This window comes from Pleurodeles waltl, chromosome 4_2 (assembly GCF_031143425.1).
Source record: "Pleurodeles waltl isolate 20211129_DDA chromosome 4_2, aPleWal1.hap1.20221129, whole genome shotgun sequence".
Taxonomy (NCBI): domain Eukaryota; kingdom Metazoa; phylum Chordata; class Amphibia; order Caudata; family Salamandridae; genus Pleurodeles; species Pleurodeles waltl.
The window spans coordinates 81,645,813-81,671,898 of NC_090443.1; the positions used below are offsets into that span (position 1 = coordinate 81,645,813).

General features: G+C 45.7%; 1 protein-coding gene across 2 annotated transcripts in view; it reads left to right on the forward strand.

Annotated features, from left to right (window-relative positions):
- Positions 1-26,086, forward strand: part of LRP1 (LDL receptor related protein 1) — a 1,410,884-nt gene that overhangs the window by 1,158,151 nt on the left and 226,647 nt on the right. For both annotated transcript variants that reach the window (XM_069230782.1, XM_069230783.1), the window contains exon 69: positions 2,910-3,016. In XM_069230782.1, coding sequence (XP_069086883.1) covers positions 2,910-3,016 — 107 coding nt within the window. The remainder of the gene's footprint in view (positions 1-2,909; positions 3,017-26,086) is intronic.

A 26,086-nucleotide genomic window follows, 5' to 3' on the forward strand; every position in this document is an offset into this window, starting at 1 on the left:
TGTGTGCAGTTTGTGGTATTTGATCCTGTTTGAACCCAAATTTCTCTATTTCATAGCTGCTTATTTGCCCTAAAATGCAACACTCTTTGTCCCTGGTTGAGAAAGTCTGCTTCTCAGTCTTGCAGAGATCTTTGACTAATCCCCTTCATTCGAAAGGTGGACTCTTCGAATAAAGTAGGCATTACCAATAAGACTTCTCATGAATTAGAGCTGCACAGGCTGGTTAGGGTCCCTCCTCATTTTTGTACCAGCAGAGTTGCTGCTAGTGGCCATTCGGAAAACACTTTTTGACCTTGAAAGAAGATTGAACAGTCGGCTGCCAGGTTGTCAGAATGCTGGACAGTAATGTATTGGTGGAGAAAGGGGGGTGCTTTGAAATTATTGAAAACCTGATATCTCTTGGTCAGATACTAAAATTTGACAAGTATGATTGACTCTGGCCCAGCTGGCACACTTGATTGCAATGGTAATTTAAGAATACAATATAATTATCTGAATATGAATGAGCTTGTTAGCAATGGCAGTAGTAGTTAAGAAAGAGACTGCAGCAACTATATTTCATACATATTCTCAAAAGGTGTAATAAATAGAAATAAATATCAACTTGCCACAAATGTAGTTTAAGGTTTATAGCCAGTGTACATCTTCCTCCTTTTTTATGTACTGATCTACCTTTATCACGGTATGTAAAATCACTATGTGAATTAGCATGTTTAGTTGGAAATGCATGGCATATTTGCTTTGGTAAGTTTAGAAAACGTACAACAATGGTAATTTGTCTTCAGGTAGTACTACCATGATATTCCAGTTTGTCACATATTGCTCATGGAATGGGCACACAATGAACATGGCACCTGTGTTCAAGAGGAGTGGGCCACGTGATCTTTGCTGCGTACCCCAATCAGGTGATAGTGATAATGTTGTAAGCGGGCAGTTCATTTTTCCCTTAGGGCACCGCAAATCATGGATCAGCCTGCCTCAGTTGGCTTTTGTGCATAGCTTGAAAACCACACCACATTCAGAAGATGACGCCTAGTTGTCAACTATTTCAGCCATCAACTGGAGGAAAACAGTGCATTACTGGTACATCTATGGGGATAGTTCATGTGAGATAGTCCACGTATTCCACAAAGTTGTATGGGGGCTTTAGGAAAATCAGCCCAGCGCCTCACACCTCCAACACCAACGACACAACTGTGTGTTAAATATCATGGAACCCTAATGGAAAACGTCACACTCCAAAATGTATTTCCAGCAACATGTATGCCTTTATTTGCGAATCCAATTCATCAGTGTCTTACAAAGTTGACTTCGAAAGTCAGCCACATTATGTGCTGACAAGAAACAGCCAACGTGTTTTATGGTAACCATCTGTTTCAAGGCTCAATATATTTGGATGTTATTGAATACAGGTCTTTTTCTTCGAGTCAAATCCATTTATGCTGATTGCATTTGGAATTGGTTACAGGTATAAATGGATTTCACTTCGTACAAAACTGATTAACTGATTTACAAATAGACATGCATGTTGTTGGAAAGAAATGTTGGAGTGTGACATTGTGATGTAATCTAAATATAAGAGCACGCCATTGAGCCACCATAATCATGATCTAGGCTGTCTGAAACCAATTTTCCTCTTTCCATTGCTTAGACCTTTGAATTTAGTCTGTTGGGTATGAGCTGATGCTGCCAAAGAGCTAAATACCATGCAGTTCAGAATAAAAAAACTGTGGAAGGTAGTTTATGCTCTGTATTCTTGGAAACAGTAAGCAGTTGTGAGGCTTAACTTTGAGAAGCGAACACATGGACACATTTTTTTTTTTTTTTTTTTTTTTTTATCAGTGGGTCGCTTCAGGTCCTGGCTTTTCACTTCCCACCTAATATATTATAGAATGTGACTATTGTACCTAAGAGTTATTAATGCTCCTTTCTTAGGAAATCACTCTGGAATTGGGTTTTTACAACACAGTACTCACCTGAGGCCGAAAAGTGCATGTGCGCTTCCCACTATTGATAAACTTTGTGGCCCATTTGTCTGGAATTAAACAAACAGTTACAGTTGACTGATATTTTTTAGAGTCCACACTGTGGGTTCAGATAGTAAAACAATGATCCCCATAGCTAGTAAGTGTGCTTTGTTCACAGCAGCATTTAATTATGATATGTTAACCCTGTGATCTGGAAGTGTATGTGTATTCTTTCCTGATAGCCACAAATGCTATTGTGGTGTGGTGAACAGATTGTTTCATTCATAGCAAGACATTGTGAGGTAATTCAGTTTGTCTTCCACGCAAGATACTTACTGCGTTTTACTCTGCTAGTGAGACAGTATGTTGTGCAGTGATGCAAGGCACTGCGTTTTGCTTTGATGACCTAATTCTATGTTCTGCAGCAATGTGAAACATTGCATTGTAGGTATCTAGGCATTTCATGTTTGGTGATGGCTAAATTGTGTGTTTTTTCAGATGGTGTGATGGTTTACTTTGTGAGACACTCAATGAGTGACCTTGCTCATTGTTTCTGCAAATGTAGTATTATTTTACTGGCTTGATATTCTTCTATAGGCACAGCTTTGTTCTTCTTCCACTTCTGACGACCCACTTTCCCCATTGCTCTTGTTCACCTGTGTAGCTACCAGGTATTTTTTTTAGCCGCTATGCTTGCATTTTACCTAGAAGAACACAAATTACATCTCTGGTCTCCTTCCCTTATTCTCTGTTTTCCCCTTCTGACTATCCAAGGACCCTGCTTGTGGCTTCATGGTGTCTGTACCCTAAGACTCTTTGTAGTGCTGTGTGTGTGTCAGTTCATGTTACTCTGTGCCTGCTCTGTTGATTGTCTCAATTTATCCCCCATTTGTTTTTTCCTCCCTTCCACGTTTCCACACTTTTTCCCCTCCCCCTGTCTAGTGCCTCGACCCTGCTCTGAGAGCGAGTTCTCCTGTGCTAATGGCCGTTGCATTGCTGGGAGGTGGAAGTGTGATGGTGACCATGACTGCATTGACGGCTCTGATGAGGTAAGAGCACATCAGAAGGATGTACTTTTTCTGCTAACTGGAATTCTCTTTGCCTTAAGGCAGAGGAAGTGTAATATTTGATTCATTACAATGAAGCAAGCATATGAAAAGTAAGCAATTGACCATGCAAAATAGAGGAGTTGACTACAGGTAGGATGCACAATAAGGAATCTCTTCCTGGTGCGGAGTAGCCTTAGGTGGACTGAAAGGAAATGTCTCTTTTTTGAATGGTCACCCTTAACGTTTTACACTAAAGCTGCTGGTTTTTGACTCTGAGCGTGCACGGATTCCTGCTAACCAAACCTCGGTGCCAGTGCTGTGACCTTAAAATGTCAGTTTAATTGGCTTATATCCAGTTGACATGAGCATTCTTACTAGTAAGTCCCCAGTATATTGTACCCAGGGCATGTAAGTTAGAGGGTTCCCCCAGGGACTGCGGCACTGGCTGTGCCAACCTGCGAGTGATAAAGCGAATACATCGCTCCCACTCTGTCACTGCCGACTGGAAGGGCAGATATTTAAACTGCTGACTCAACTTAACCAATTAAAACAGTGGCAAATCCCAACCCTCTTTTATTATTTTTATATATGTGTGTGTGTGTGTGTGTATATATATATATATATATATGTTCGATGGGATGTGTAGCTGCAGATACACATGCTATGCATAGGTCCTGCCATCTAGTGTCGGCCGCTCGGAGTGTTACAAGTTGTTTTTCTTCGAAGAAGTGTTTTCGAGTCACGTGTTCGATGGCTGTGTAATTGCAGATACACATGTTTTGCATAAGTTCGCCATCTAGTGTTGGGTTTGGAGTGTTACAAGTTGTTTTTCTTCAAAGAAGCTTTTTCGAGTCACGAGATTGAGCGACTTCTCCTCTCGGTGATAGTGTGCATGGGCATCGAGTCCTTTGTTAGATTGGTTTCTTTCCGCCGTCTGGTTCGGACGTGTTTCCTCTCGATCCGGTGAATCTTGATTCAATAATTCAAAACTTATTCTACTCTTTCTATAGTATCGTCAGTATTGTTTTCGACCGTGTTTCCATCTATACTTGATCCAGTTTAGACCGTCGGGGTCGGTTTTCTCGTCCTTACAAGGGCAACGCCCTTTAAGCGCCTACTTTCATGCGAGTCTGACGGAATTAACTCTGTTTCGATCCTTTCCTCAGTGTCACGCTAAATTTCCGTACACCGATCAGCATTCTGTGGGCAATCTTTGTCTATCTCCAGAGAATCAAGAAGACAGTTGCGACGCCTATAGATCTTTCCGATCTATGAAGACTCTTCAGGACCGTAGAGCTCGTAGTCTCGAGATGGAGTCGAAATCAACAGAAGACACACCGGACATCTTCGGTGAAGAACATGCCCAAGAAGATTTAAGACTAAGGTACATGCAGCTTTGACCAAACAGACTCCTATACCAATCTCTGAGTTGAGCTGAAAATTCTAAAGCACATCTTTGGAGCCGAAAAGACCAGCACCATCTTCGGAGTCGAAAAGGATGACACCACCTTCAGAGCTGGCACTTTCGGTTCTACCAAAACATAAAATTTCAGAGTACAAAGCCATGGGTAGTAAAGAAACTATTTCTACCCAGGAGTTCATAGACATTCAACCTATTTTAGAGATGCTTGACACCAAACAAAGAAAGATACATATTCAGAAGGACACAGGAAGAAGAATTGTCTCCCCTCCAATGTCCTTTAAAAGGAAATTGAATTTTAGAGACACTCCAAAAGATGCACCTCCATCAAAGAAGGTCTTCAAGCACAAACAACAGGGAGAGACTTGAACGCAGAAACAGCCTTCACCACCACATTCTCTTGTTCCTCCTTCCACACCACCTCCACCACCATCACCCACTTATGAGGCACATTTATCACCACACACATCCTCAATTTCACCACATGGTGTTAATTTTAGTGATGATCAACAGGACATAGCTCCATGGGATACATATGACTCTGATCCTATTTTACCAATTGACCCTCAGTTTTATCCTGCCAGACCATCACCACCAGAAGAGACTACAGCATATAATCAAGTAGTGGCTAGAGCTGCAGCATACCATAATGTGCAAATGCACACTACCCACATAGAGTAGGAGTTTCTGTTTGGCACACTGGCATCAATGCAAAGCATTATGAATGTCTTCCTATGCTCCCAGGCATGCTCAGACACGCTTCTGATATCTGTCAAAAACCCATTAAAGCTAGGATTATAACTCCTAGAGTGTACAACAAATATAAACCAGCACCCTCAGCCCTGTGTTTATAAGGGCTCAACTGCCGCCTGATTCCATTGTAGTTGGTGAGGCGAGGAAAAGGGCTAACACTCAGTCCACAGGAGATGCCCCTCCTCCTGATAAGGAAAGCAGAAAAATAGATGCAGCGGAGAAAAGGGTGGCCTCACAAGCTGCAAATCACTGAAGGATAGCCAATTCACAAGCTCTTTTAGCTATATATAACAGCACACTGGGATGAAATGGAGGAGCTGTTACAAGATCTCCCAAAAAAGGGGACAGCAAATAGTTAATGAAGGGCAAGCAATATCTAACAATGCTAATAGATCTGCTATGGATGCAGCTGATACAGCAGTTAGATCAGTTAACACCAGTGTGCTTATTAGGAATCATGGCTGGTTAAGATGTTCAGGTTGCAACCCAGAGATACAGCAGGCAGTTTTAAACATGCTCTTTGATAAGCAGCATTTATTTGGCCATGAGGTGGACACAGTAATAGAGACTTAAAAAAGATTTGGAAACAGTTGAGGCCGTTGGGGCTTTGTCTACCACACCCACCAGAAGTAATTTTTGTAGACCACAATTTCGAGGGGATTTCAAACCATCGGCTACGGAAGCAGCAACCACCCATCAAAAACAATCCTCACAACTTTACACTAGAGGATCATTTAGAGACTCATATATAGAGGATCCAATAGTAGAGGAAGAGGTAAACCCTACACATCCAGAGGTTCCTCACAATCAAACAAGCAGTGACTTTCTCACCATCCCCACAGAGCACACATATCCTGTGTGGGGGGAAGACTGGTAAATTTCTATCCACAATGGCACAACATCACTACAGATCAGTGGGTTCTGTCAATTATCCAACATGGTTACTGTCTAGAACTCATTTCCACTCCACCAAACATTCCACCTCGTTTACAAAAACTAACTTAGAAGCATCTCATTCTACTAACACAAGAGGTACAATCACTTCTACTTAAGGATGCAATAGAGGGTGGTACCTATAGTTCATCATTGGAAAATAGTATATTCTCTAGACTTCCTTATACCAAAAAAAGGATGGTACACTCAGACCAATCCTGGATCTCAGACCTCTCAATCAGTACATCCTCGCAGAGCATTTCCACATGATCACTGTTCAGGATGTCATTCCCCTACTACAAGAACAGGACTACATGACCATATTAGATTTTAAAGATGCTTATTTCCCTATATTCCCATACATCCAGCACATCACAAATATCTAAGGTTTGTGATAGCAGGCAAGCATTACAAGTTCAAAGTGCTACCCTTTGGAGTAACAACAGCACCAAGGGTATTCACCAAATGCCTTGATGTAGTTGCAGCATACCTCAGAAGGCAACATATACATGTCTTTCCCTATCTGGACGACTGGCTTCTAAAAACCAGCACCTTTCAAACCTGTCAACAGCATACACGATACACAATCTATACCCTACACAGTCTAGGATTCACAATCAATTACCAAAAATCTCATCCCCAACCAGCGCAAATACAGTCGTATCTGGGAGCAATTCTGAACACTGTCAGCATTAGCGTACCCATACCCACAGAGAATTCAAGCTTTCCACAATTTTGTATCACACCTGTAATACAATCAGACTTACACAGTAAAGTTTATCATAAAGCTATTGAAAATGATGGCATCGTGCATAGCAATAGTACTCATTGCACGTTTAAGTATGAGACCCCTACAACAGTGTCTCTCACAACAATGGTCTCAGGCACAGGGTCAACTTCATGATCTAGTGTTGTTGGACCGCCAGGCTTACACCACAGATGCATCAGTGACAGGTTGGGAATCCCATCTCAACCAACAATCTTACTATACAGGGAGAATGGGACTCAGTCCAGCAAACTTACCACATAAACCACTTGGAATTGTTAGCAGTGTTCCAAGCACTCAAAGCATTCCAACAACAGATCACACACAAGACAGTGTTATTAAGAACAGACAACATGACAACAATGTATTATCTGCAAAACATGGGGGCACACACTCATCCTAATTGTCCCTTCTAGCACAGACAGTTTGGAAATGGGCAAGTCACAATCACTTTCAACTACTAGCAGAGTATATCCCAGGGAAACACAACCAACTAGCAGACCTCTTAAGCAGGACGCAGCAACAAATACACAAATGGGAGATTCACCCAGAAGTAGTTCAGCAGTACTTTCAAATGTGGTGAACACCAGACATAGACCTTTTTACGACAAACTTTGCATCCAGGTACCCACACCCTCATTCCAAGGGCAATGCTCTATTGATCAGTTGGTCATGGATACTTGCTTACACTTTTCCCCCTCAACCCCTAATTCCACTTCTGGTCAACAAAATCTGTCACACCTCCCTCACTATCATACTCATAGCTCCCATGTGGGCACGTCAACACTTGTACGCAACACTGTTGGATCTGTCTGTGGTACCACATCACACCCTTCCAAACAGGCCAGACCTATTATCTCAGAACAAAGGTCAAATCAGACATCCCAATCCCAGTGTGCTCACCCTGGCTATTTGACTCCTGCGGTCATAGAATTTGGATATCTACAGCTTCCATCAGAATGTATGAACATTCTAAAAGAAGCATGCAAACCTACAACCAGACAGTGCTATGCTGCCAAATGGAAACGTTTTGTATACTACTGTCAACCTAAAAACATTGATCCACTTAAAGCATCAGTACATGATAGTGTTTATTTGCTTTACTTACCGAAAGCAAATCTTGCTTATTCATCTATTAAAATTCATTTAACAGCAATATCAGCCTACCTCCAAAACAGACAGCATACCTCTCTGTTTAGAAGGTCTTAAAATAATTATTCCACCTATAGCTGCACCAGCTCCTGCCAGGAATCTTAACATTGTGCTCACAAGGCTTTTATGGTACACCGTTGGGACCCATGCATTGTTGCGCTCTTCATTTTCTCTCATGGAAAGTTGCTTTCCTGGTAGCAATTACTTACTTAAGGAGAGTTAGTGAAATTCAAAAAATCACTTTAGAAGAACCTTTCTTCCAAATTCACAAACACAAAATAGTACTTAGGACAAATCCAAAAATCCAATCCAAAGTGGTTTCACCATTTCACATCAATCAGTCAGTGGAATTGCCATTCTTCTTTCCACAACCAAATTCAGTTGCTGAAAGAGCTCTGCACAATCTTGATCTCAAAAGAGCTCTCATGTATTTTATAGACAGAACAAAAGATTTTATAAAATCTAAACAACTTTTTGTAGCTTTTCAAAAGCCTCATAAGGGTAATCCTATTTCAAAACAAGGATTAGCCAGATGGATAGTAAAGTGTATTCAAACTTGCTTTATGAGAGCTAAAAGGCAACTATTAATACCTCCTAAAGCACATTATACTAGAAAGAAAGGAACTTCAATGGCATTCTTAGGAAATATACCAATGACAGACATATGCAAAGCAGCCAAATGGTCCACACCACACACATTTACTAAAAACTACTGTGTGGATGTGCTATCTCGCCAACAAGCAAATGTTGGTCAAGCAGTGCTTAAAACACTATTTTAAATTACTCCAACTCCTACAGGCTAGCCACTGCTTTTTTTTTAGGAGGGGACTGCTTTTCAGTCTATGTAAAGCATGTGTATCTGCAGCTACACATGCCATCAAACAGAAAATGTCACTTTCCCACTGTACATATGTTTGTGGCATGTATTGTTGCAGATTCACATGCGCCCTCCCTCCTCCCCGGAAGCCTGTAGCCATTGTGGTACTTTCTTATGTAAATATGTGTTCGATGGCATGTGTAGCTGCAGATACACATGCTGTGCACAGTCCGCCGTCTGGTGTTGGGCTCGGAGTGTTACAAGTTGTTTTTCTTCGAAGAAGTCTTTTCGAGTCACGAGACCGAGGGACTCCTCCCCTTTCGGTTCCATTGCGCATGGGCGTCGACTCCATGTTAGATTTATTTTTTTCCGCCATCGGGTTCGGACGTGTTCCTTTTCGCTCCGTGTTTCGGGTCGGAAAGTTAGTTAGAATCTCGGAAAAAATCGTCGGTATTGTTTCGTTCGGCATCGGGTTAGTTAGAACAAATCGACACCGAATCTTGAAGAGCTCCGGTGGCCCTTCGGGGTAATTTCGATCCCCCGTCGGAGCCCGGTCGGCCCGACCGCGTGCGACTTCAAGACTGATGGAACGGACCCCGTTCCGCTTCTGTCCTAAATGCCATAGCAAATATCTGTATACGGATCAGCATCTGGTCTGTAACTTGTGCCTGTCCCCGGAGCACAAGGAGGATACGTGTGAAGCCTGTCGAGCGTTTTGGTCGAGGAAGACGCTCAGAGACCGAAGAGCCAGAAGATTGCAAATGGCGTCCACGCCGACAGGACAACATCGGTTCGAGGACGTAGAGGAAGCGTTCTCCATCCCCGAGTCGGATTCGGGGGAATCCGACGCCGAAGACATAGCAACCGTGAGTAAGACGTCGAAAATTAGGACTCATGAAAAGTCCACAAAAGCCCAGGGGACGCCACTGCCAACAGGCCATGGCTTAACCCAAAAACTAGGTGACCGAGCCAAGGCACCGAAAAAGGGCATGCTGGTGTCGAAGTCATCCGACTCCGGTCGTGATACCGCCACACAGCAACCTCGGAGCCGAGACACCGGCTCCGAGACAATTCGGCGCAGAGACAGCGGCACCGAAGATGTTCGCCACCGAGATACCACGCCAAAATCAAAGAAATCTTCTTCAGAGCCTAAAAAGCCTACCGAAACGGTTTCGGTACCGAAAAAAGCCTCGGAACCGAAAATTAGTTCCTATACAGAGGAACAAGGACTAAACACCCAATTGCATAGATTTGGTGAAGAGCTTCACACTGTAGAAACTGACTACACTCAAAGGAGGCTTCACATCCAGGAAGACACAGGGAAGATAACCACTCTTCCCCCAATCAAGATGAAAAGGAAACTTGTTTTCCAACAAGGGGACAAGCAACCACAAGCAAAGGTGGTAAAGAAAGTAACACCACCACCTTCTCCACCACAATCAACACATGCATCACCGGCGCAAACTCCACCACTAACGCACTCACCAGCTCATACCACAATGAGCCAAGATGATCCCGATGCATGGGACCTCTACGACGCCCCAGTGTCTGACAATAGTCCAGACTCATATCCAACTAAACCGTCACCACCTGAGGACAGTACATCATATGCACAGGTGGTCGCAAGGGCAGCCGAATTCCACAATGTCTCACTACATTCGGAACCTATTGAGGATGACTTTCTCTTTAACACCCTGTCCTCCACCCATAGCCAGTATCAAAGCCTTCCCATGCTCCCAGGAATGCTAAGGCACTCAAAACAAATATTTCAGGAGCCAGTTAAAGGCAGAGCAATAACTCCAAGGGTGGAGAAAAAATATAAGGCACCTCCCACAGACCCAATATTTATTACAACACAACTAACACCGGACTCAGTAGTTGTGGGGACAGCTCGTAAAAGAGCCAACTCTCATACAGCAGGCGACGCACCACCTCCAGACAAGGAGAGCCGCAAATTTGATGCAGCGGGAAAAAGAGTTGCAGCACAAGCAGCAAATCAGTGGCGTATCGCCAACTCGCAAGCACTCTTGGCAAGATACGACAGGGCTCATTGGGATGAAATGCAACATCTCATCGAACACCTTCCCAAGGAGTTCCAAAAAAGAGCGCAACAAGTGGTGGAAGAGGGACAAAGTATCTCGAACAATCAGATACGGCCTTCCATGGATGCAGCCGATACAGCTGCAAGGACAATAAACACTGCAGTCACAATACGGAGGCACGCTTGGCTGCGCACTTCTGGGTTCAAACCCGAAATCCAACAGGCTGTGCTCAATATGCCGTTTAATGAACAGCAATTGTTTGGGCCGGAGGTAGACACTGCCATTGAAAAACTAAAAAAGGACACCGATACAGCCAAAGCCATGGGCACACACTACTCCCCGCAGAGCAGAGGCACATTTCGGAAAACACCTTTTAGGGGAGGGTTTCGGGGTCAACCCACAGAAACCAACACTTCACAGACAAGACCACCTACCTACCAGGGTCAATATCAAAGGGGAGGTTTTCGGGGACAATATAGAGGAGGCCAATTCCCAAGAAGTCGGGGAAAATGTCAAGGTCCCAAAACCCCTCAAAATAAACAGTGACTCACAAGTCACACAACCCCATCACACAACACCAGTGGGGGGAAGACTAAGCCAATTCTACGAATCTTGGGAAGAAATAACAACAGACACTTGGGTCTTAGCAATTATCCAACATGGCTATTGCATAGAATTTCACAAATTCCCTCCAAACGTCCCACCGAAAACACACAATATGTCAAAACAGCATATAGATCTTCTAGGACTAGAAGTTCAAGCATTACTACAAAAGGACGCAATAGAATTAGTACCAAGCCTACAGAAAAACACAGGAGTTTACTCACTGTATTTTCTAATACCAAAGAAGGACAAAACTCTGAGACCAATACTAGATCTCAGAACACTAAATACCTACATCAAATCAGACCACTTTCACATGGTCACATTACAAGACGTAATCCCACTGCTCAAACAGCAAGACTACATGACAACATTAGACCTAAAGGATGCGTATTTCCACATACCGATACATCCTTCCCACAGGAAATACCTAAGGTTCGTATTCAAAGGAATACATTACCAATTCAAAGTGTTGCCATTCGGAATAACAACTGCGCCAAGAGTCTTTACAAAATGCCTGGCAGTAGTAGCTGCACATATCAGAAGGCAGCAGATACACGTGTTCCCTTACTTAGACGACTGGTTAATCAAGACCAACACGCTAACAAGGTGTTCACGTCACACAACGTATGTCATACAGACCCTTCACAAGCTGGGTTTCTCCATCAACTATGCAAAGTCACACCTTTTGCCGTGTCAAACACAGCAATACTTAGGAGCGACAATCAACACAACAGAAGGGAAAGCCACTCCAAGTCCACAAAGGGTTCAAACATTTCACAAGGTGATACAGGCCATGTATCCAACACAAAAGATACAAGCAAAAATGGTATTAAAACTCCTAGGCATGATGTCTTCATGCATAGCCATTGTCCCAAACGCAAGATTGCACATGCGGCCCTTACAACAATGCCTAGCATCACAATGGTCACAGGCACAGGGTCAACTTCTAGATCTGGTGTTGATAGACCGCCAAACATACATCTCGCTTCTATGGTGGAACAGTACAAATTTAAACAAAGGGCGGCCTTTCCAAGACCCAGTGCCACAATACGTCATAACAACGGATGCTTCCATGACAGGGTGGGGAGCACACCTCAATCAACACAGCATCCAAGGACAATGGGACATACATCAAAGGAAGTTTCACATAAATCACTTAGAACTGTTAGCAGTATTTCTAGCGTTGAAAGCATTTCAACCCATGATAACCCACAAATACATTCTTGTCAAAACAGACAACATGACAACAATGTATTATTTAAACAAACAGGGGGGGACACACTCGACACAGTTGTGTCTCCTAACACAAAAAATATGGCATTGGGCAATTCACAACCACATTCGCCTAATAGCACAATTTATTCCAGGGATCCAGAACCAGCTAGCAGACAATCTCTCTCGGGATCACCAACAAGTCCACGAATGGGAAATTCACCCCCAAATACTGAACACTTACTTTCAAATTTGGGGAACACCTCAAATAGATCTATTTGCAACAAAAGAAAACGCAAAATGCCAAAACTTCGCATCCAGGTTCCCACACCATCAATCCCAAGGCAATGCTCTATGGATGAATTGGTCAGGGATATTTGCGTACGCTTTTCCCCCTCTCCTTCCATATCTAGTAAACAGATTGAGTCAAAACAAACTCAAACTCATACTAATAGCACCAACATGGGCAAGACAACCTTGGTATACAACACTACTAGACCTGTCAGTAGTACCTCATGTCAAGCTACCCAACAGACCAGATCTGTTAACACAACACAAACAACAGATCAGGCATCCAAACCCAGCATAGCTGAATCTAGCAATTTGGCTCCTGAAATCCTAGAATTTGGACACTTAGACCTCACACAAGAGTGTATGGAGGTCATAAAACAAGCTAGAAAACCTTCCACTAGACACTGCTATGCAAATAAATGGAAAAGATTTGTTTGTTACTGCCATAATAATCAAATTCAACCATTGCACGCATCTCCAAAAGATGTAGTAGGATATTTACTACATTTGCAAAAATCAAATCTAGCTTTCTCTTCCATAAAGATACATCTCACCGCAATATCTGCTTACCTGCAGATTACTCATTCAAGTTCCCTATTTAGAATACCTGTCATTAAAGTGTTTATGGAAGGCCTAAAGAGAATTATACCACCAAGCACACCACCTGTTCCTTCATGGAACCTCAACATTGTCTTAACAAGGCTCATGGGTCCACCTTTCGAACCCATGCATTCTTGTGAAATGCAATACTTAACGTGGAAAGTTGCATTTCTCATTGCCATCACATCTCTAAGAAGAGTGAGTGAGATTCAGGCATTTACCATACAAGAACCATTTATTCAAATACACAAGAATAAGGTAGTTCTAAGAACAAATCCAAAATTCTTACCAAAGGTTATCTCACCGTTCCACTTAAATCAAACAGTAGAATTACCAGTGTTCTTCCCACAGCCAGATTCGGTAGCTGAAAGAGCACTACATACATTAGACATCAAGAGAGCACTAATGTACTACATTGACAGAACAAAACAAATTAGGAAGACAAAACAACTATTTATTGCCTTTCAAAAACCTCATACAGGAAATCCAATTTCAAAACAAGGCATTGCCAGGTGGATAGTTAAGTGTATTCAAGCCTGCTATCTTAAAGCAAAGAGAGAGCTGCCTATTACACCAAAGGCACACTCAACCAGAAAGAAAGGGGCTACCGTGGCCTTTCTAGGAAATATTCCAATGAAAGAAATATGTAAGGCAGCAACATGGTCTACGCCTCATACATTTACCAAGCACTACTGTGTAGATGTGTTAACTGCACAACAAGCCACAGTAGGTCAGGCTGTACTAAGAACATTATTTCAAACTACTTCAACTCCTACAGGCTGAACCACCGCTTTTGGGGAGATAACTGCTTACTAGTCTATGCACAGCATGTGTATCTGCAGCTACACATGCCATCGAACGGAAAATGTCACTTACCCAGTGTACATCTGTTCGTGGCCTGAGTCGCTGCAGATTCACATGCGCCCACCCGCCTCCCCGGGAGCCTGTAGCCGTTTAGAAGTAAATCTTAAACAATTGTACATTTGTAAATATATTACTTTAACCTTTATTATGTACATACGTATTCATTCCATTGCATGGGCACTATGACTAACATACACAACTCCTACCTCACCCTCTGCGGGGAAAACAATCTAACATGGAGTCGACGCCCATGCGCAATGGAACCAAAAGGGGAGGAGTCCCTCGGTCTCGTGACTCGAAAAGACTTCTTCGAAGAAAAACAACTTGTAATACTCCGAGCCCAACACCAGACGGCGGACTGTGCACAGCATGTGAATCTGCAGCGACTCATGCCACGAACAGATGTACACTGGGTAAGTGACATTTTCCATATACATTGCATGGACATCTTCTTTCTTTACTATATATATATGTACATATACAATTCTTCACTCTTTACTTCACCCTTCTGCGGGAAAACAACCTAACAAAAGACTTGATGCCCATGCACACTAGCACCGAGAGGAGGAGTCACTCGATCTCGTGACTCGAAAAAGCTTCTTCGAAGAAAAACAGCTTGTAACACTCTGAGCCCAACACTAGATGGTGAACGTATGGAACGCATGTGAATCTGCAGCACTACATGCCACGAACAGGTGTACACTGGGTAAGTGACATTTTCCACATATATCACCCCAAAGGGTGAGCCCTGTGGCAGAGTGCTGTATATGAAAAAGTGTAACAGGTACTTTTACATGTTCCAGCTGTAAGAACCCTCAATTGTCGTTTTCACAGTGAAAAAGGGTAGTAGCCTCATTGTGAGTGCAAAGTTACAGGCTGACATCTCAGCCCTGCTAGCTTCTGACTGGGACTACTAAAGCAGATACTGTAAGTTATCAAACAACTTGTTACATTAAGCCCGATTTGATGTTCAAGTCCAAATTAATGTACCTTGTTGCTGTGTGAAGCTTTCATAAATTCACCACTTTGTTGCCCAAAGTCTCCTTTGCCCGTTCACGGTTGCACATGGGGTCTGTCCCTAAGACAGCTTTCTTCCCTCCTGGCGAGATGTGTAAACGATTCCCAGGAAAGGACACAATAGAAGCCTGCATTGGGGAAAGGTGTTACCTCACCCTGGCAGGAAGCCACACGATTGCTGACCCAAACAACAACCCTTGATTCAGAAGCCAACTTTAAAGTTCAAATGGCAATCACTTGGGAGAGGAGCTCTTCTATTGTTTAGGCAGACATGCTAGCACTCGGGAAAGAGAGAGGAAACCCATTGAACCGTTTCAGGAGCATGTAGCCGCCCCGGTAACTACACTTCTGAGTTGGGCTAGAGAGCGCTGCATGCCAAGAGTGGGATTCTCCCATATTGGAAGTGGGTAGTGAGCCTTTTGGGTTGGCTAGATGCCACTCTACAGAGGAAGTAGTCATCAGGATGAGGGGATCTTAGTAGCCCGTTGGCTAGTGACTATGGCCTCTCCTGAGGGCACAAAAAGTCCACCTTTGGCAACCAGAACTGAGATCGCGTTGATCTGAAGAAAAAGCCTAAAGAAGGTCTGCCCTGCTGCACTAAGGACCGGGTAAAGAGAGACTGCACCAACACGGAATGTGACTGGTGCATCTGGTTTGCTAGCAAAAGAAAGGGCTGTGTTCTGCATGTGTAGAGGTCGACTCCTGAGCCCAGCCGAAGCAAGAGACCCCAAGGGTCAGTTGGCTGACAACCTGTCTTAGCACAAGGCCAAAATAGCAGAAGAAGCCGGCGGGCACTAGTTGGTAGCCCACATTCCCGGATCTCTGCTTCTTGCAGCAGTGCAGCCCAAGGGACCAGCACCTGATGCTCTGAACTTTCCCCCAAGTCTGCTGGACCCAGGAGAGCCATTGGAGTGCAGCTTAGTTTCCCAGAAGGTGATTTAATACTAAAAGAATGATTAAACTGATTAAACTGCTGTACCAAGCAACTGATGGTCCAGTGATGACTGCACTTCTGGAAGGCTCAAGAGAACTTTGAGAGACATTGGCCTTTGTGCCCAGGATCACCTCATCAAGCCCGTGGACTGAGGAGTAGCCCCAGGTAGACCCTTGTCGACTGCACAGCATCTTCAGCATCCTGTATATTTGCATCAGGACCACTCCATAGAAGTCAATGGCAAGGAGCCACTGATGCTGGAACTGGATTAGAGACTGCTTTTCCTGTCAAGGTAACGGTTTCTGTGGGCCTTGCTGGTCCTCCTGACTGGCTCCTTGCCTGAGTTGGTCACCTAAAGTAACTCTAAATAACTGCATTAATACTTACCCAAGTTTTCTTAAAAACATTTGTGTCAAATACATTTGCCAGTGCTTGTTCACTAGGAGTAGTAAAAAATAAAGGTGTTTTGCGTATTCTACACTAAACAGAGTACTCTGAATTTAGTTCCAAAGAGAACTGCAAGAAATGGGGGTATTAGTTTCCAAGGACGTGAATCCTTTTCAATAATGAGTTCACAATTTTCTTTTTACTTGGAATCAAATAAACCATTGTAGTACTTGCCTCTCTCAGGCTAGCGAAGTAGAGCAGTCCAAGACTTACACAGAGGAGGGAGTGCGGCTGGTAATCCCTACTCGCTAGCAAACATAACAGTAATCAATACATTTTGTCCAGTCAGTGCTTTTTCTTATAAAAATGAAAATGACTTATCGTTTTCTCACGCATCACACACACATACATCTGCCCCCCCACACACAGACACACACACACACACACACACACAATACTATGCATGAAATTACAAATATGTACAATCAGGTAGCTGAAAATACCTTTGGTGACACCCTCAAATAATGTTACAGCCCTAAATTCATAATACCTCCACATATACCAGATGTCATATCACCACATAAAGGGGTGTAGTCATCAGTAAGGCCGACCGTCCATCTTCGTCAGGGTGTCACCACATTAGTAAAAGCAGCTGCATGTTACTATTCACAAATGCAACACCATTGAAGCCAGTTGGGACAGTATCAATAAGCAATACATGTTATGAGCCACCATTAAAGTTGACAAGGGTAGTACCACAGTCAATAGCATTCATTATACATTATACTGTAAAACCTTGCATTGTCATCCATTACCATTGCCAGTAAAGCATTGTGTTCACAAACATGTGTCCCAGGATCTATCTTTTACTTATATTAGACTGCTACTGCAGTTATATGATCCACCAATAGGGCCCCCTACAGTCCCAACCAAGCGTTCAAAGTATGGGCTCAGGAAGGCCTTATAAACTTGGACTGATTCTCCCGGGCGCATAGAAGTTAACCCATGGGAGAAGTAGTATCTTTGTTGGAAACGTTCTGGGGGAGATGCTTTACTGCCCTCCAAGCATACTAAAATAATGTCTTGGTTCCCCTGCCTACTCCTGGGGCACCACAAAACCAATATGCATATTTGAGAGCCCTTGGGGTGCTGCTTTGACCCCAGGCTTGAATATCAAATCCGATGTTTTACTTGGTCTTGTGCCGCAATTCATTTTTCATTTCTGGGTAACCCGATTGTAGGAAGCTGGCCTGGTGTGCTGTGAGCACCTATAGTGTTATCATCTTAAATCAGGCCCAGTCATCCCCTATTAGCTAGGTGTAGTCAGTTTCTAGGAAGCCAAGCTCTCTAGAGGTAGCTGCTGATGAGCAGGAAAGACTTATCTAGGAGACCGCCAAAGTTTATGCAATACCACTGTAGTCACACAGCACTTACACACATGAAAGAACCACAATGTTACAAAAATAAAGGTACTTTATTAGGGTAACACAATTACCAAAATACTATATAGGCAATGCCCCAACTGGAGGTAAGTAATCACACTATTATATGTACATCAGAAGTCATGAATTAGCATAGAATGCAATAGAAAATAGTGAAAGCAATAGCCAATACTGAAGGCCTAGAAGGGGCCATATACTAAGAAAGTGGAATGTGAAATTTGGACCCTCCACCCAAGGAAGTGAAATTGGTAGAGGGGAGCTGGAGGAACTAGGAAACCCACAAGGTAAGTACCAGAGTGCCCCACAGCGACCAGGAGAAAAGAGGTAAGTAACTGGTTTTCCCCAAACCCACCAAAAGGACTTCAGAGAAGGATATTGCAAGACCCAGACAAGACTGCAAGAAACCAGGAAGAGGAAGATCTGGAAAATAAGGGGACCAACTCCAGTTCACGTTGCAGTGTCCGTGGTGGCAGGAGGCACTATCCACCCGTCTGTGCATGCAGGACTAGGTCAACAGTGGATGAAGACAGTCAGCAGTGCAGCCCTGGAGCAGCTGAAGTGTTCCTAAAGAGATGCAGTCGACGTTCCGCGCTGGAAGAAGGATTGCAGTTGGTCAGTGGTGTGGAAGAACCACCAACAAGCCTTGGCAAAGACAAATGTTTTGGAAGAAGAAATGCGGAGCTGCGGGGAACTAGCAAGGCCCAAGGGGACTCAACCCACGGAGGGGAGTCCCGGGAGACCTCAGCATTGAGGAGAGTCACAGGAAGGGGTGGCAGCCCCCACAGGCGACCCACAGGCTGCAAGCACAGGAGTCGAGGTAAGGCCCACAGAGCACACCTAGAAAGGAGTCCCACGTCGCTGAAGAAGCACGCAGAGGGCTGAGCATCCCAGGGAAGAGAGGTAGGGGTTGGGGCTACACGGAGCCTGAAGATCTCTTGGTGGAGATACCAACAAGCCTTGGTAGCTGCAAGAGACACAGTGCACAGGGGGTACTGTCCTGCTTCAAGAGGTAAGGACTTACCATCTCCAAAGTCGGACAGCCGGCAGAGAGGACCAAGGGGACCACTGCAGATCAACACCAGTGATGCAGGATCCACACAGCTCTGGAAGAGAGGAGATCCACGCAGCTGGTCATCATTGCAGTTGGTACCTGCGGATGCAGGGGAATGACTCCTTCACTCCAGGGGAGATTCCTTCTTGCTTCTTGTGCAGGCTGAAGACTCATTGCCCTTAGAGGACGCACAGCTGGAGAAATGGTGCAGTTGCTGGAAGGAGCCGGGGAAACAAAGTTGCAAAGCAGAGATTTCACTGTAGCTGCAGATTGTAGGTTCCTGTGAAGTCCAGTTGCAGTGGCCAGAAGTTGATGTAAATATTGGAATCTTGCATTTCGAATCTGAGGACCCATCCAAGGGGAGACCCTAAAATGCCTTGGAAGGGGGATTGGTCCCCTAGCAAAGTGACCACCTATCAGGAAGAGGCTGTACATCACCGGCCTGACCTAGCCACTCAGATGCTCCCATAGGCCTCTGCCCACCTTGGATTCAAGATAGCAGAATCAAGTGGCCACACGGAGGAGCTCTGGGCACCACCCCTGGGGTGGCAATGGGCAGAGGAGTGGTTACTCCCCTTTTCATTGTCCAGTTTCACACCAGAGCAGGGGCTGGAGGTCCCTGAAGTGGTGCAGACTTGTTTATGCGAGGAGGGCACCAAATGTGCCCTTCAAAGCATAACAGTGGCTTGGGGAGGCTACCCTCCCAAGCCATGTAACCACCTATTTCCAAAAGAAGAGGGTGTTGCCTCCCTCGCTCCAAAATCCTTTGTTCTGCCTTTCTGGACTTGAACTGGTCAAGCAGCAGGAGGGCAGAAACCTGTCTGAGGGGTGGCAGCAGCTTGGGCTGCCCGGAAATCCCCAGAAAGCTGGTAGGAGCAATGCTGGGGGTCCTCTAAGAAGCCCCCAAAGTGCATGGAATCATACGACCAATACTTGCAACAGTATTGGGGTATGATTCCGACATGTTTGATACCAAACATGCCCTAGTTCCGACTTACCATTATGTAGCTGGACACACAGGTAGTGAGTGACATGTGTCCAGTACTGCAATGGCAGACCTGTAAACACATTTTACATGGGCTCCCATGGGTGGCATAATACATGCTGCAACCCATGGGGAACCCCTGGTGCCCCAATGCCCTGAGTACCTGGATACCATATACTAGGGACTTATATGGGGTGACCAGTATGCCAAATGTGGGGCATGTTAAGTCCCAGCAACCACATTTAGAGGGAGAGAGCACAGTCAACTGGGGTCCTGGTTAGCAGGATCCCATTGAACACAGTCAAAACATACTGACATCAGGCAAAAATTGGGGGTAACCATGCCCTCCTTGGCGAATGTTGCCCACAAGTGAAGTTGCAATCTTAGCTGCTGCCTCAACAGCACTTTGGTGATTCTTACAGGCCTGGCCAGATGAAGGGGCACCACTCAGTCCCTTCCTATGTCAGGGTCGATTCTGAGGGTGCCTGCCACACCCTTGAGATTCCAGGTTCAAGTCAAGCTAGTCCCACACTTCACTGGGTTCTAGAAAGAATGTCCTCCGCTGGGCAGTGATCACTTATAGTCAGACAGGTTAAAGCATAACATATTGGATATCATTTCTGAGGGCTTACACTTGGCTGCTAAGAAAGAGGCTCGCTGTTTCTGGACCGCTAGCAGAAGATCTGGGAAAAGCATTATCTGACCGCTGTCCACCCGAATGTTCCCAAGGTCTCTGTCACATTCATGGTTACGGTCTCTATCCCAGAAGTGGTGAATGGGGGCAGCTATAGTCCAGGCGGGCCACTGGTGGTGGGGGAGGGACTGGTACCCTGTGGGCTCTCTCCAGACTGAAGAAGGTGGGGACAAGCAATCTGGTGCCACTCTCTCCCTCACTCAGGCTTTGAGGAAGGCCACCATATCCATGCCTCAGTCTTTTCAGGCATTCCCACCACCGGGTTGTTATTACTGTGGGCTCGTCCACCAGAATCCACCACACGGGCTTCAAGAATTCTGACTTGCTTAACCTCCTTTCCCAGTTGAGTTTTCAGATCAGCAGTCGTGGGGACCAGTTCCTGCAAGGTGAGTTACATGGCGACTATGCGATTCCCCCAGTTTACGGTGATCAGTCCTTAAGAAGCCAAGGTCCACTACCACCATGTTTATGTTGTGCTCAAGTGTGCCTTTGGTGTCATTAATTGCCATAAGAATGGAATTCTACTTGTCCTAAGATACTGTCACTGAACAGAGTTTACGTTTGATTCTTTGACGGACACAGGGCATTTTGCAGGTCCTTGGCCCTGGCCCTTTTTCCTTCAACAAGGGCGCTGCATCCCAGCAGGAGAGGAGGGAGAGAGTCAATCAACACCAAGTGTAGTTCCTAGCTGCCCAAGTGGGTCGAGGAAGGTATAAATCAGCACCAACTGTACACCTCCAGGCCTCAGCCTACAAAAGGGGGTAGGTAGGTCGCAGGAGTCATGGGGTAGGGAACAAGCATGCAGCTGGCCATGTGGGCCCTTGTCCGATAAGTGCATCGAAGGGCTGTATGCAGCACTTCACAGGATCCAGGTGTCAATGGGAGGGCCCCCTCTTCACACTAAGGGCTATGGGTAACTGTGGTCCCCTTGGGGGGTTGCAAGCAGATGGCAGTACAAGCAAAGGCTTTTGAAGGAGTCCAAGCTCCCAGTGTGATAGGAGGGGGCCTGTATCCACCCCCCAGTCGGCCAGCCACAGTCATTTATAATCTGGAGCTCTTTGTAGGGCATTCCTCACCTTCAGCACAGTAGCATAGCGGGTTCCTCAGTAACTGAACGCCTCAGTGGAACTCTGTCAAGGCAGTCTGCAGCTGTAGTCAGAGTGTGAGCCCTGGTGTTTCAGAGGAGCTACTCAGAGGTCCACGTGCCGGGCGAGGCCCTCCAGGCAGGCAGGAGAATCCCTTGTTTAAAGTTTGTCGCAGTCGGGGCATCGGCAGTCTCCGGCATTCCTAAGCACTAGAGTAATTAAGAATCTGTGAGGGGGAGCCACCACCTTAGATCTTAAACATGGCAGTGCCTGGGCCGAGAGGTATGTGGGCCAACCCGAGCAGGCTCCAGTGGGGGGAAAAAATGCCAGGTGGGCCTCCTGGCACACCAATAGCCACAGACGAGTTTGGGCAGCAATTTCAGGAAGCCGCTCCACGGCAGTCATGCATCGGCTCCCATGTGGGCAGCAAGGCTCCTCACCGGCTAGTGGTGTCCCCTCAAGCGTATGGAACTGCTGTGGTCTAAGGTAGGGGTCATCTGCCAGGCCTCTGCTCCGTCCCGCAATGCTTCCCTAGCCACCTCAGATGGTGGCATCCTTCAGGGAAGACACCTTCTTGTGTGCCTACGGCTCGGCCGAAGAGGTGGCAGTTGGCGTGCTTCAGCGGGATCAGCTTGGGCCCCCACTAACTGTGGGGTTCCTCAGTCGTGCAGGTTACAGTACGTGGCGTCGACGCCCCTAGTGGCCAGTATTAGCAGCAGGATAAGTCCCGAAGCAGGGGCCCCGTCGGGAGCTCCCGAAACCGCGACTCACTGCATCGGCAGTTGGCCACGGCTCTTTGCCATGGGAGCCATAGAGAGGGTGCCAATGCCCGAAATGGGTCAGGGTTGTTATTACTGCTACTTTGTGGTGCTCAAAAAGGACGATTGCCTTCATCCTAGTCTAGACCTGCACCCTCTCAATTTCTTCCTCAAAAAGGAGAAATTCAGAATGCTCACACTCACCCAGGTCTTGTCTGTCCTGGACCCAGGAGACTAGATGGTAGCATTGGACTTGCAGGATGCATATTTCCAACTCCCCATCCTGCCTGCCTATCAGCGTTACCAGCAGTTCATGGTAGGTCAGGAGCACTTTCAATTCACTGTGCTCTTCTTTGGCCTCATCAGCAACCCTGGGGTGTTTACCAAGGTGATGGCGGTGGTTGCAGCTTATCTGCATAGATCAGGGGTGCCAGTCTTCCCCCATCTCGACGACTGGTTGTTAAAGGCCAGTTCGCCCTAGGCTGTTGCCTCCCACCTCCAGACTATGGCGGACCTCTTGCACACAGCTGGGGTTCACTATCAACGTGCCCTCTCGGAAGCTCTCTTTCATCAGAGCTGTTCTGGATGCAGTACAGTTTTGGGCTAATCCTCCCGAGCAACAAGTCCAAGATATTCAGGCTATGATACAGATGTTTCAGCCTCTATCCTGGATTTCAGTGTGACTGACTCTGAGGCTGCTGGAACTCATGGGCTCCTGCATCACGCTGGTAACATATGCCCACTGGCATACGCAGGTTCTGCAGTGGAACCTAAAGTTCCAGTGGGTGCAGCTTCAGGGGAATCTCTCAGACATGGTCCATATCTCAGAGTGAACTGCCAAGGACCGGCAGTGGTGGCCAGCGATCCACGATTGGGTCTCCTTTCCCTAACCAGATACCGGATCTGACACTGGTAACTGACATGGCACTCCTAGGATGGGGTGGCCATCTAGGAGAGGTGGAGATCAGAAGACTCTGGTCTTTGGCGGAATACAGACTCCACATCAACCTGTTGGAACTCTGTGCGATCCGGCTGGCATTAAAACCCTCCGTCAAGGGGAGGCTTGTGCAGGTGTTTATGGACAACACCATTGCCATGTGCTACTGCAAAAAGCTGGCCTGGGTGGGGTCACAGACTGTTTGTCAGGAGGCCCTGTGTCTCTGGACATGGCTGAAATGTAAGGGCATTTTACTGGTGGTTCAACATCTGGCAGGCTTCCTGAATGCCAGAGCGTACAAATTCAGATGATGCCTAGTGGATCTCGAATGGGGTCTCCATCCGGAGGTGGTGCAAGTTCTTTCAACAGTGGGTATAGCCTTGGTTAAATCTGTTTGCCACCGCTGAGAGCTCACAATGTCAGCACTTGTGCCCGCTGGAGTTTCCATGGTGACTCAAGCTCTGAGGTGCTTTTCATCTCAAGTGTAGCTGTGGCCTTCTGTATGCATTTCTGCCCATATCACTACTGCCCAGAGTTCTCAAGAAGATCAGGAATGACCAGGCCTAACTCACTTTCTTGTGTCTCCAGAATGGGCACAGAGAGTCTGGTATCCTGAGCTGTTGAGCCTGGCCATTGGTCCTCCGATAAAGCTGCCCCTTTTCGAGGACCTTCTGTCTCAGCAGCAGGGGAGGGTTCTCCGCCAGAACCTATCAACTCTGCGCCTTCTTGCATGGAGATTGAGCGATGGCAGTTGACAGCTTGCAACTTTCCTCCCAAAGTCTGTAATGTTATATTGGCAGTCAGGCGTCCTCCACTTTGGTTGGATCTGCCTGCTGTTGGGGAAAATTTGTGGCACAGTGTACAGAAACTGTGCTCAATCCCCTTTCTGTCCTCTTTCTCCGGTTCTTCTCCCATTGGTCATTCTTTCTCTTGTCCAGCAAGAATATTCTCTGCACACTCTCAAGGGCTATTTTCCTGCCATTTCAGCTTTTATGCAGTTGCAGGACAAGCCATCCCTCTTCAAAACCCCTATTGTAAATAGATTTCTGAAAGTTTTGCAACATTTGTCCCCCCCTTCTACTTTCATTATGCCTCAGTGTGCCCTCACTTTGCTTATATGTGCTCCGTTTGAGCCTTTGCATTATTGTCCTCTCATGCTTCTTCCCATCAAGATATCCTTTCTTGTGGCTATAACATCTGCCCAGAGAGTCAGTGAGCTTCAGGCTTTATCATCCAAGCCTCTATACTTTAATATCTACCCAGACAAACTGGTGCTTCATATGAGAGCTTCCTTTCTTCCGAAAGTGGTCACTCCCTTGCATGTAGGCCGATCCATCACCCTGCCTACTTTTTATTCTCTGCCACTTCCCTCTTAGGAAGACGAGCGACTTCATCATCTGGACCAAAAAAGAACTTCATTTTATCTTGACCACACATGAGAGTTCCAGGTGGATGGTCAACTCTTCGTGTGGTATGTTGGAGAGAAGAAAGGACAGGTCATGCAAAAGCAGGCTATCTCTGGAAGAATCATGCTCTGTATTAAAACCTGCTACACATTGGCCATGAAGCAAAGCCCTGCGGGTCTGTGAGCTCACTCCACCACTGCTAAAGCTGCAACTACTGTGTTACCAACTGTAGTTGCAGTCCTAGACATCTGCCAGGCAGCATTGTGAGCTTCTTTGCACAGGTTCACAAAGCACTACTGCCTGGACAGTCAGGTCCATCGGGAAGGGCTCTTTGCCCGTTTGGTCCTTCAGCACTCCCGAGTATGAAATTGGTCCGCAGACCTACCTCTGGTAGATCAGGGGTACCATTGCTTGGACATCTATTCTAAGGTAAGGAATCTGCGGCTCTATCAAATGAGCAAGTTACTTAACTTCAATAACGCCTTATCTGGTAGAAACTACAGGGAGTGCAGAATTATTAGGCAAATGAGTATTTTGACCACATCATCCTCTTTATGCATGTTGTCTTACTCCAAGCTGTATAGGCTCGAAAGCCTACTACCAATTAAGCATATTAGGTGATGTGCATCTCTGTAATGAGAAGGGGTGTGGTCTAATGACATCAACACCCTATATCAGGTGTGCATAATTATTAGGCAACTTCCTTTCCTTTGGCAAAATGGGTCAAAAGAAGGACTTGACAGGCTCAGAAAAGTCAAAAATAGTGAGATATCTTGCAGAGGGATGCAACACTCTTAAAATTGCAAAGCTTCTGAAGCGTGATCATTGAACAATCAAGCGTTTCATTCAAAATAGTCAACAGGGTCGCAAGAAGCGTGTGGAAAAACCAAGGCGCAAAATAACTGCCCATGAACTGAG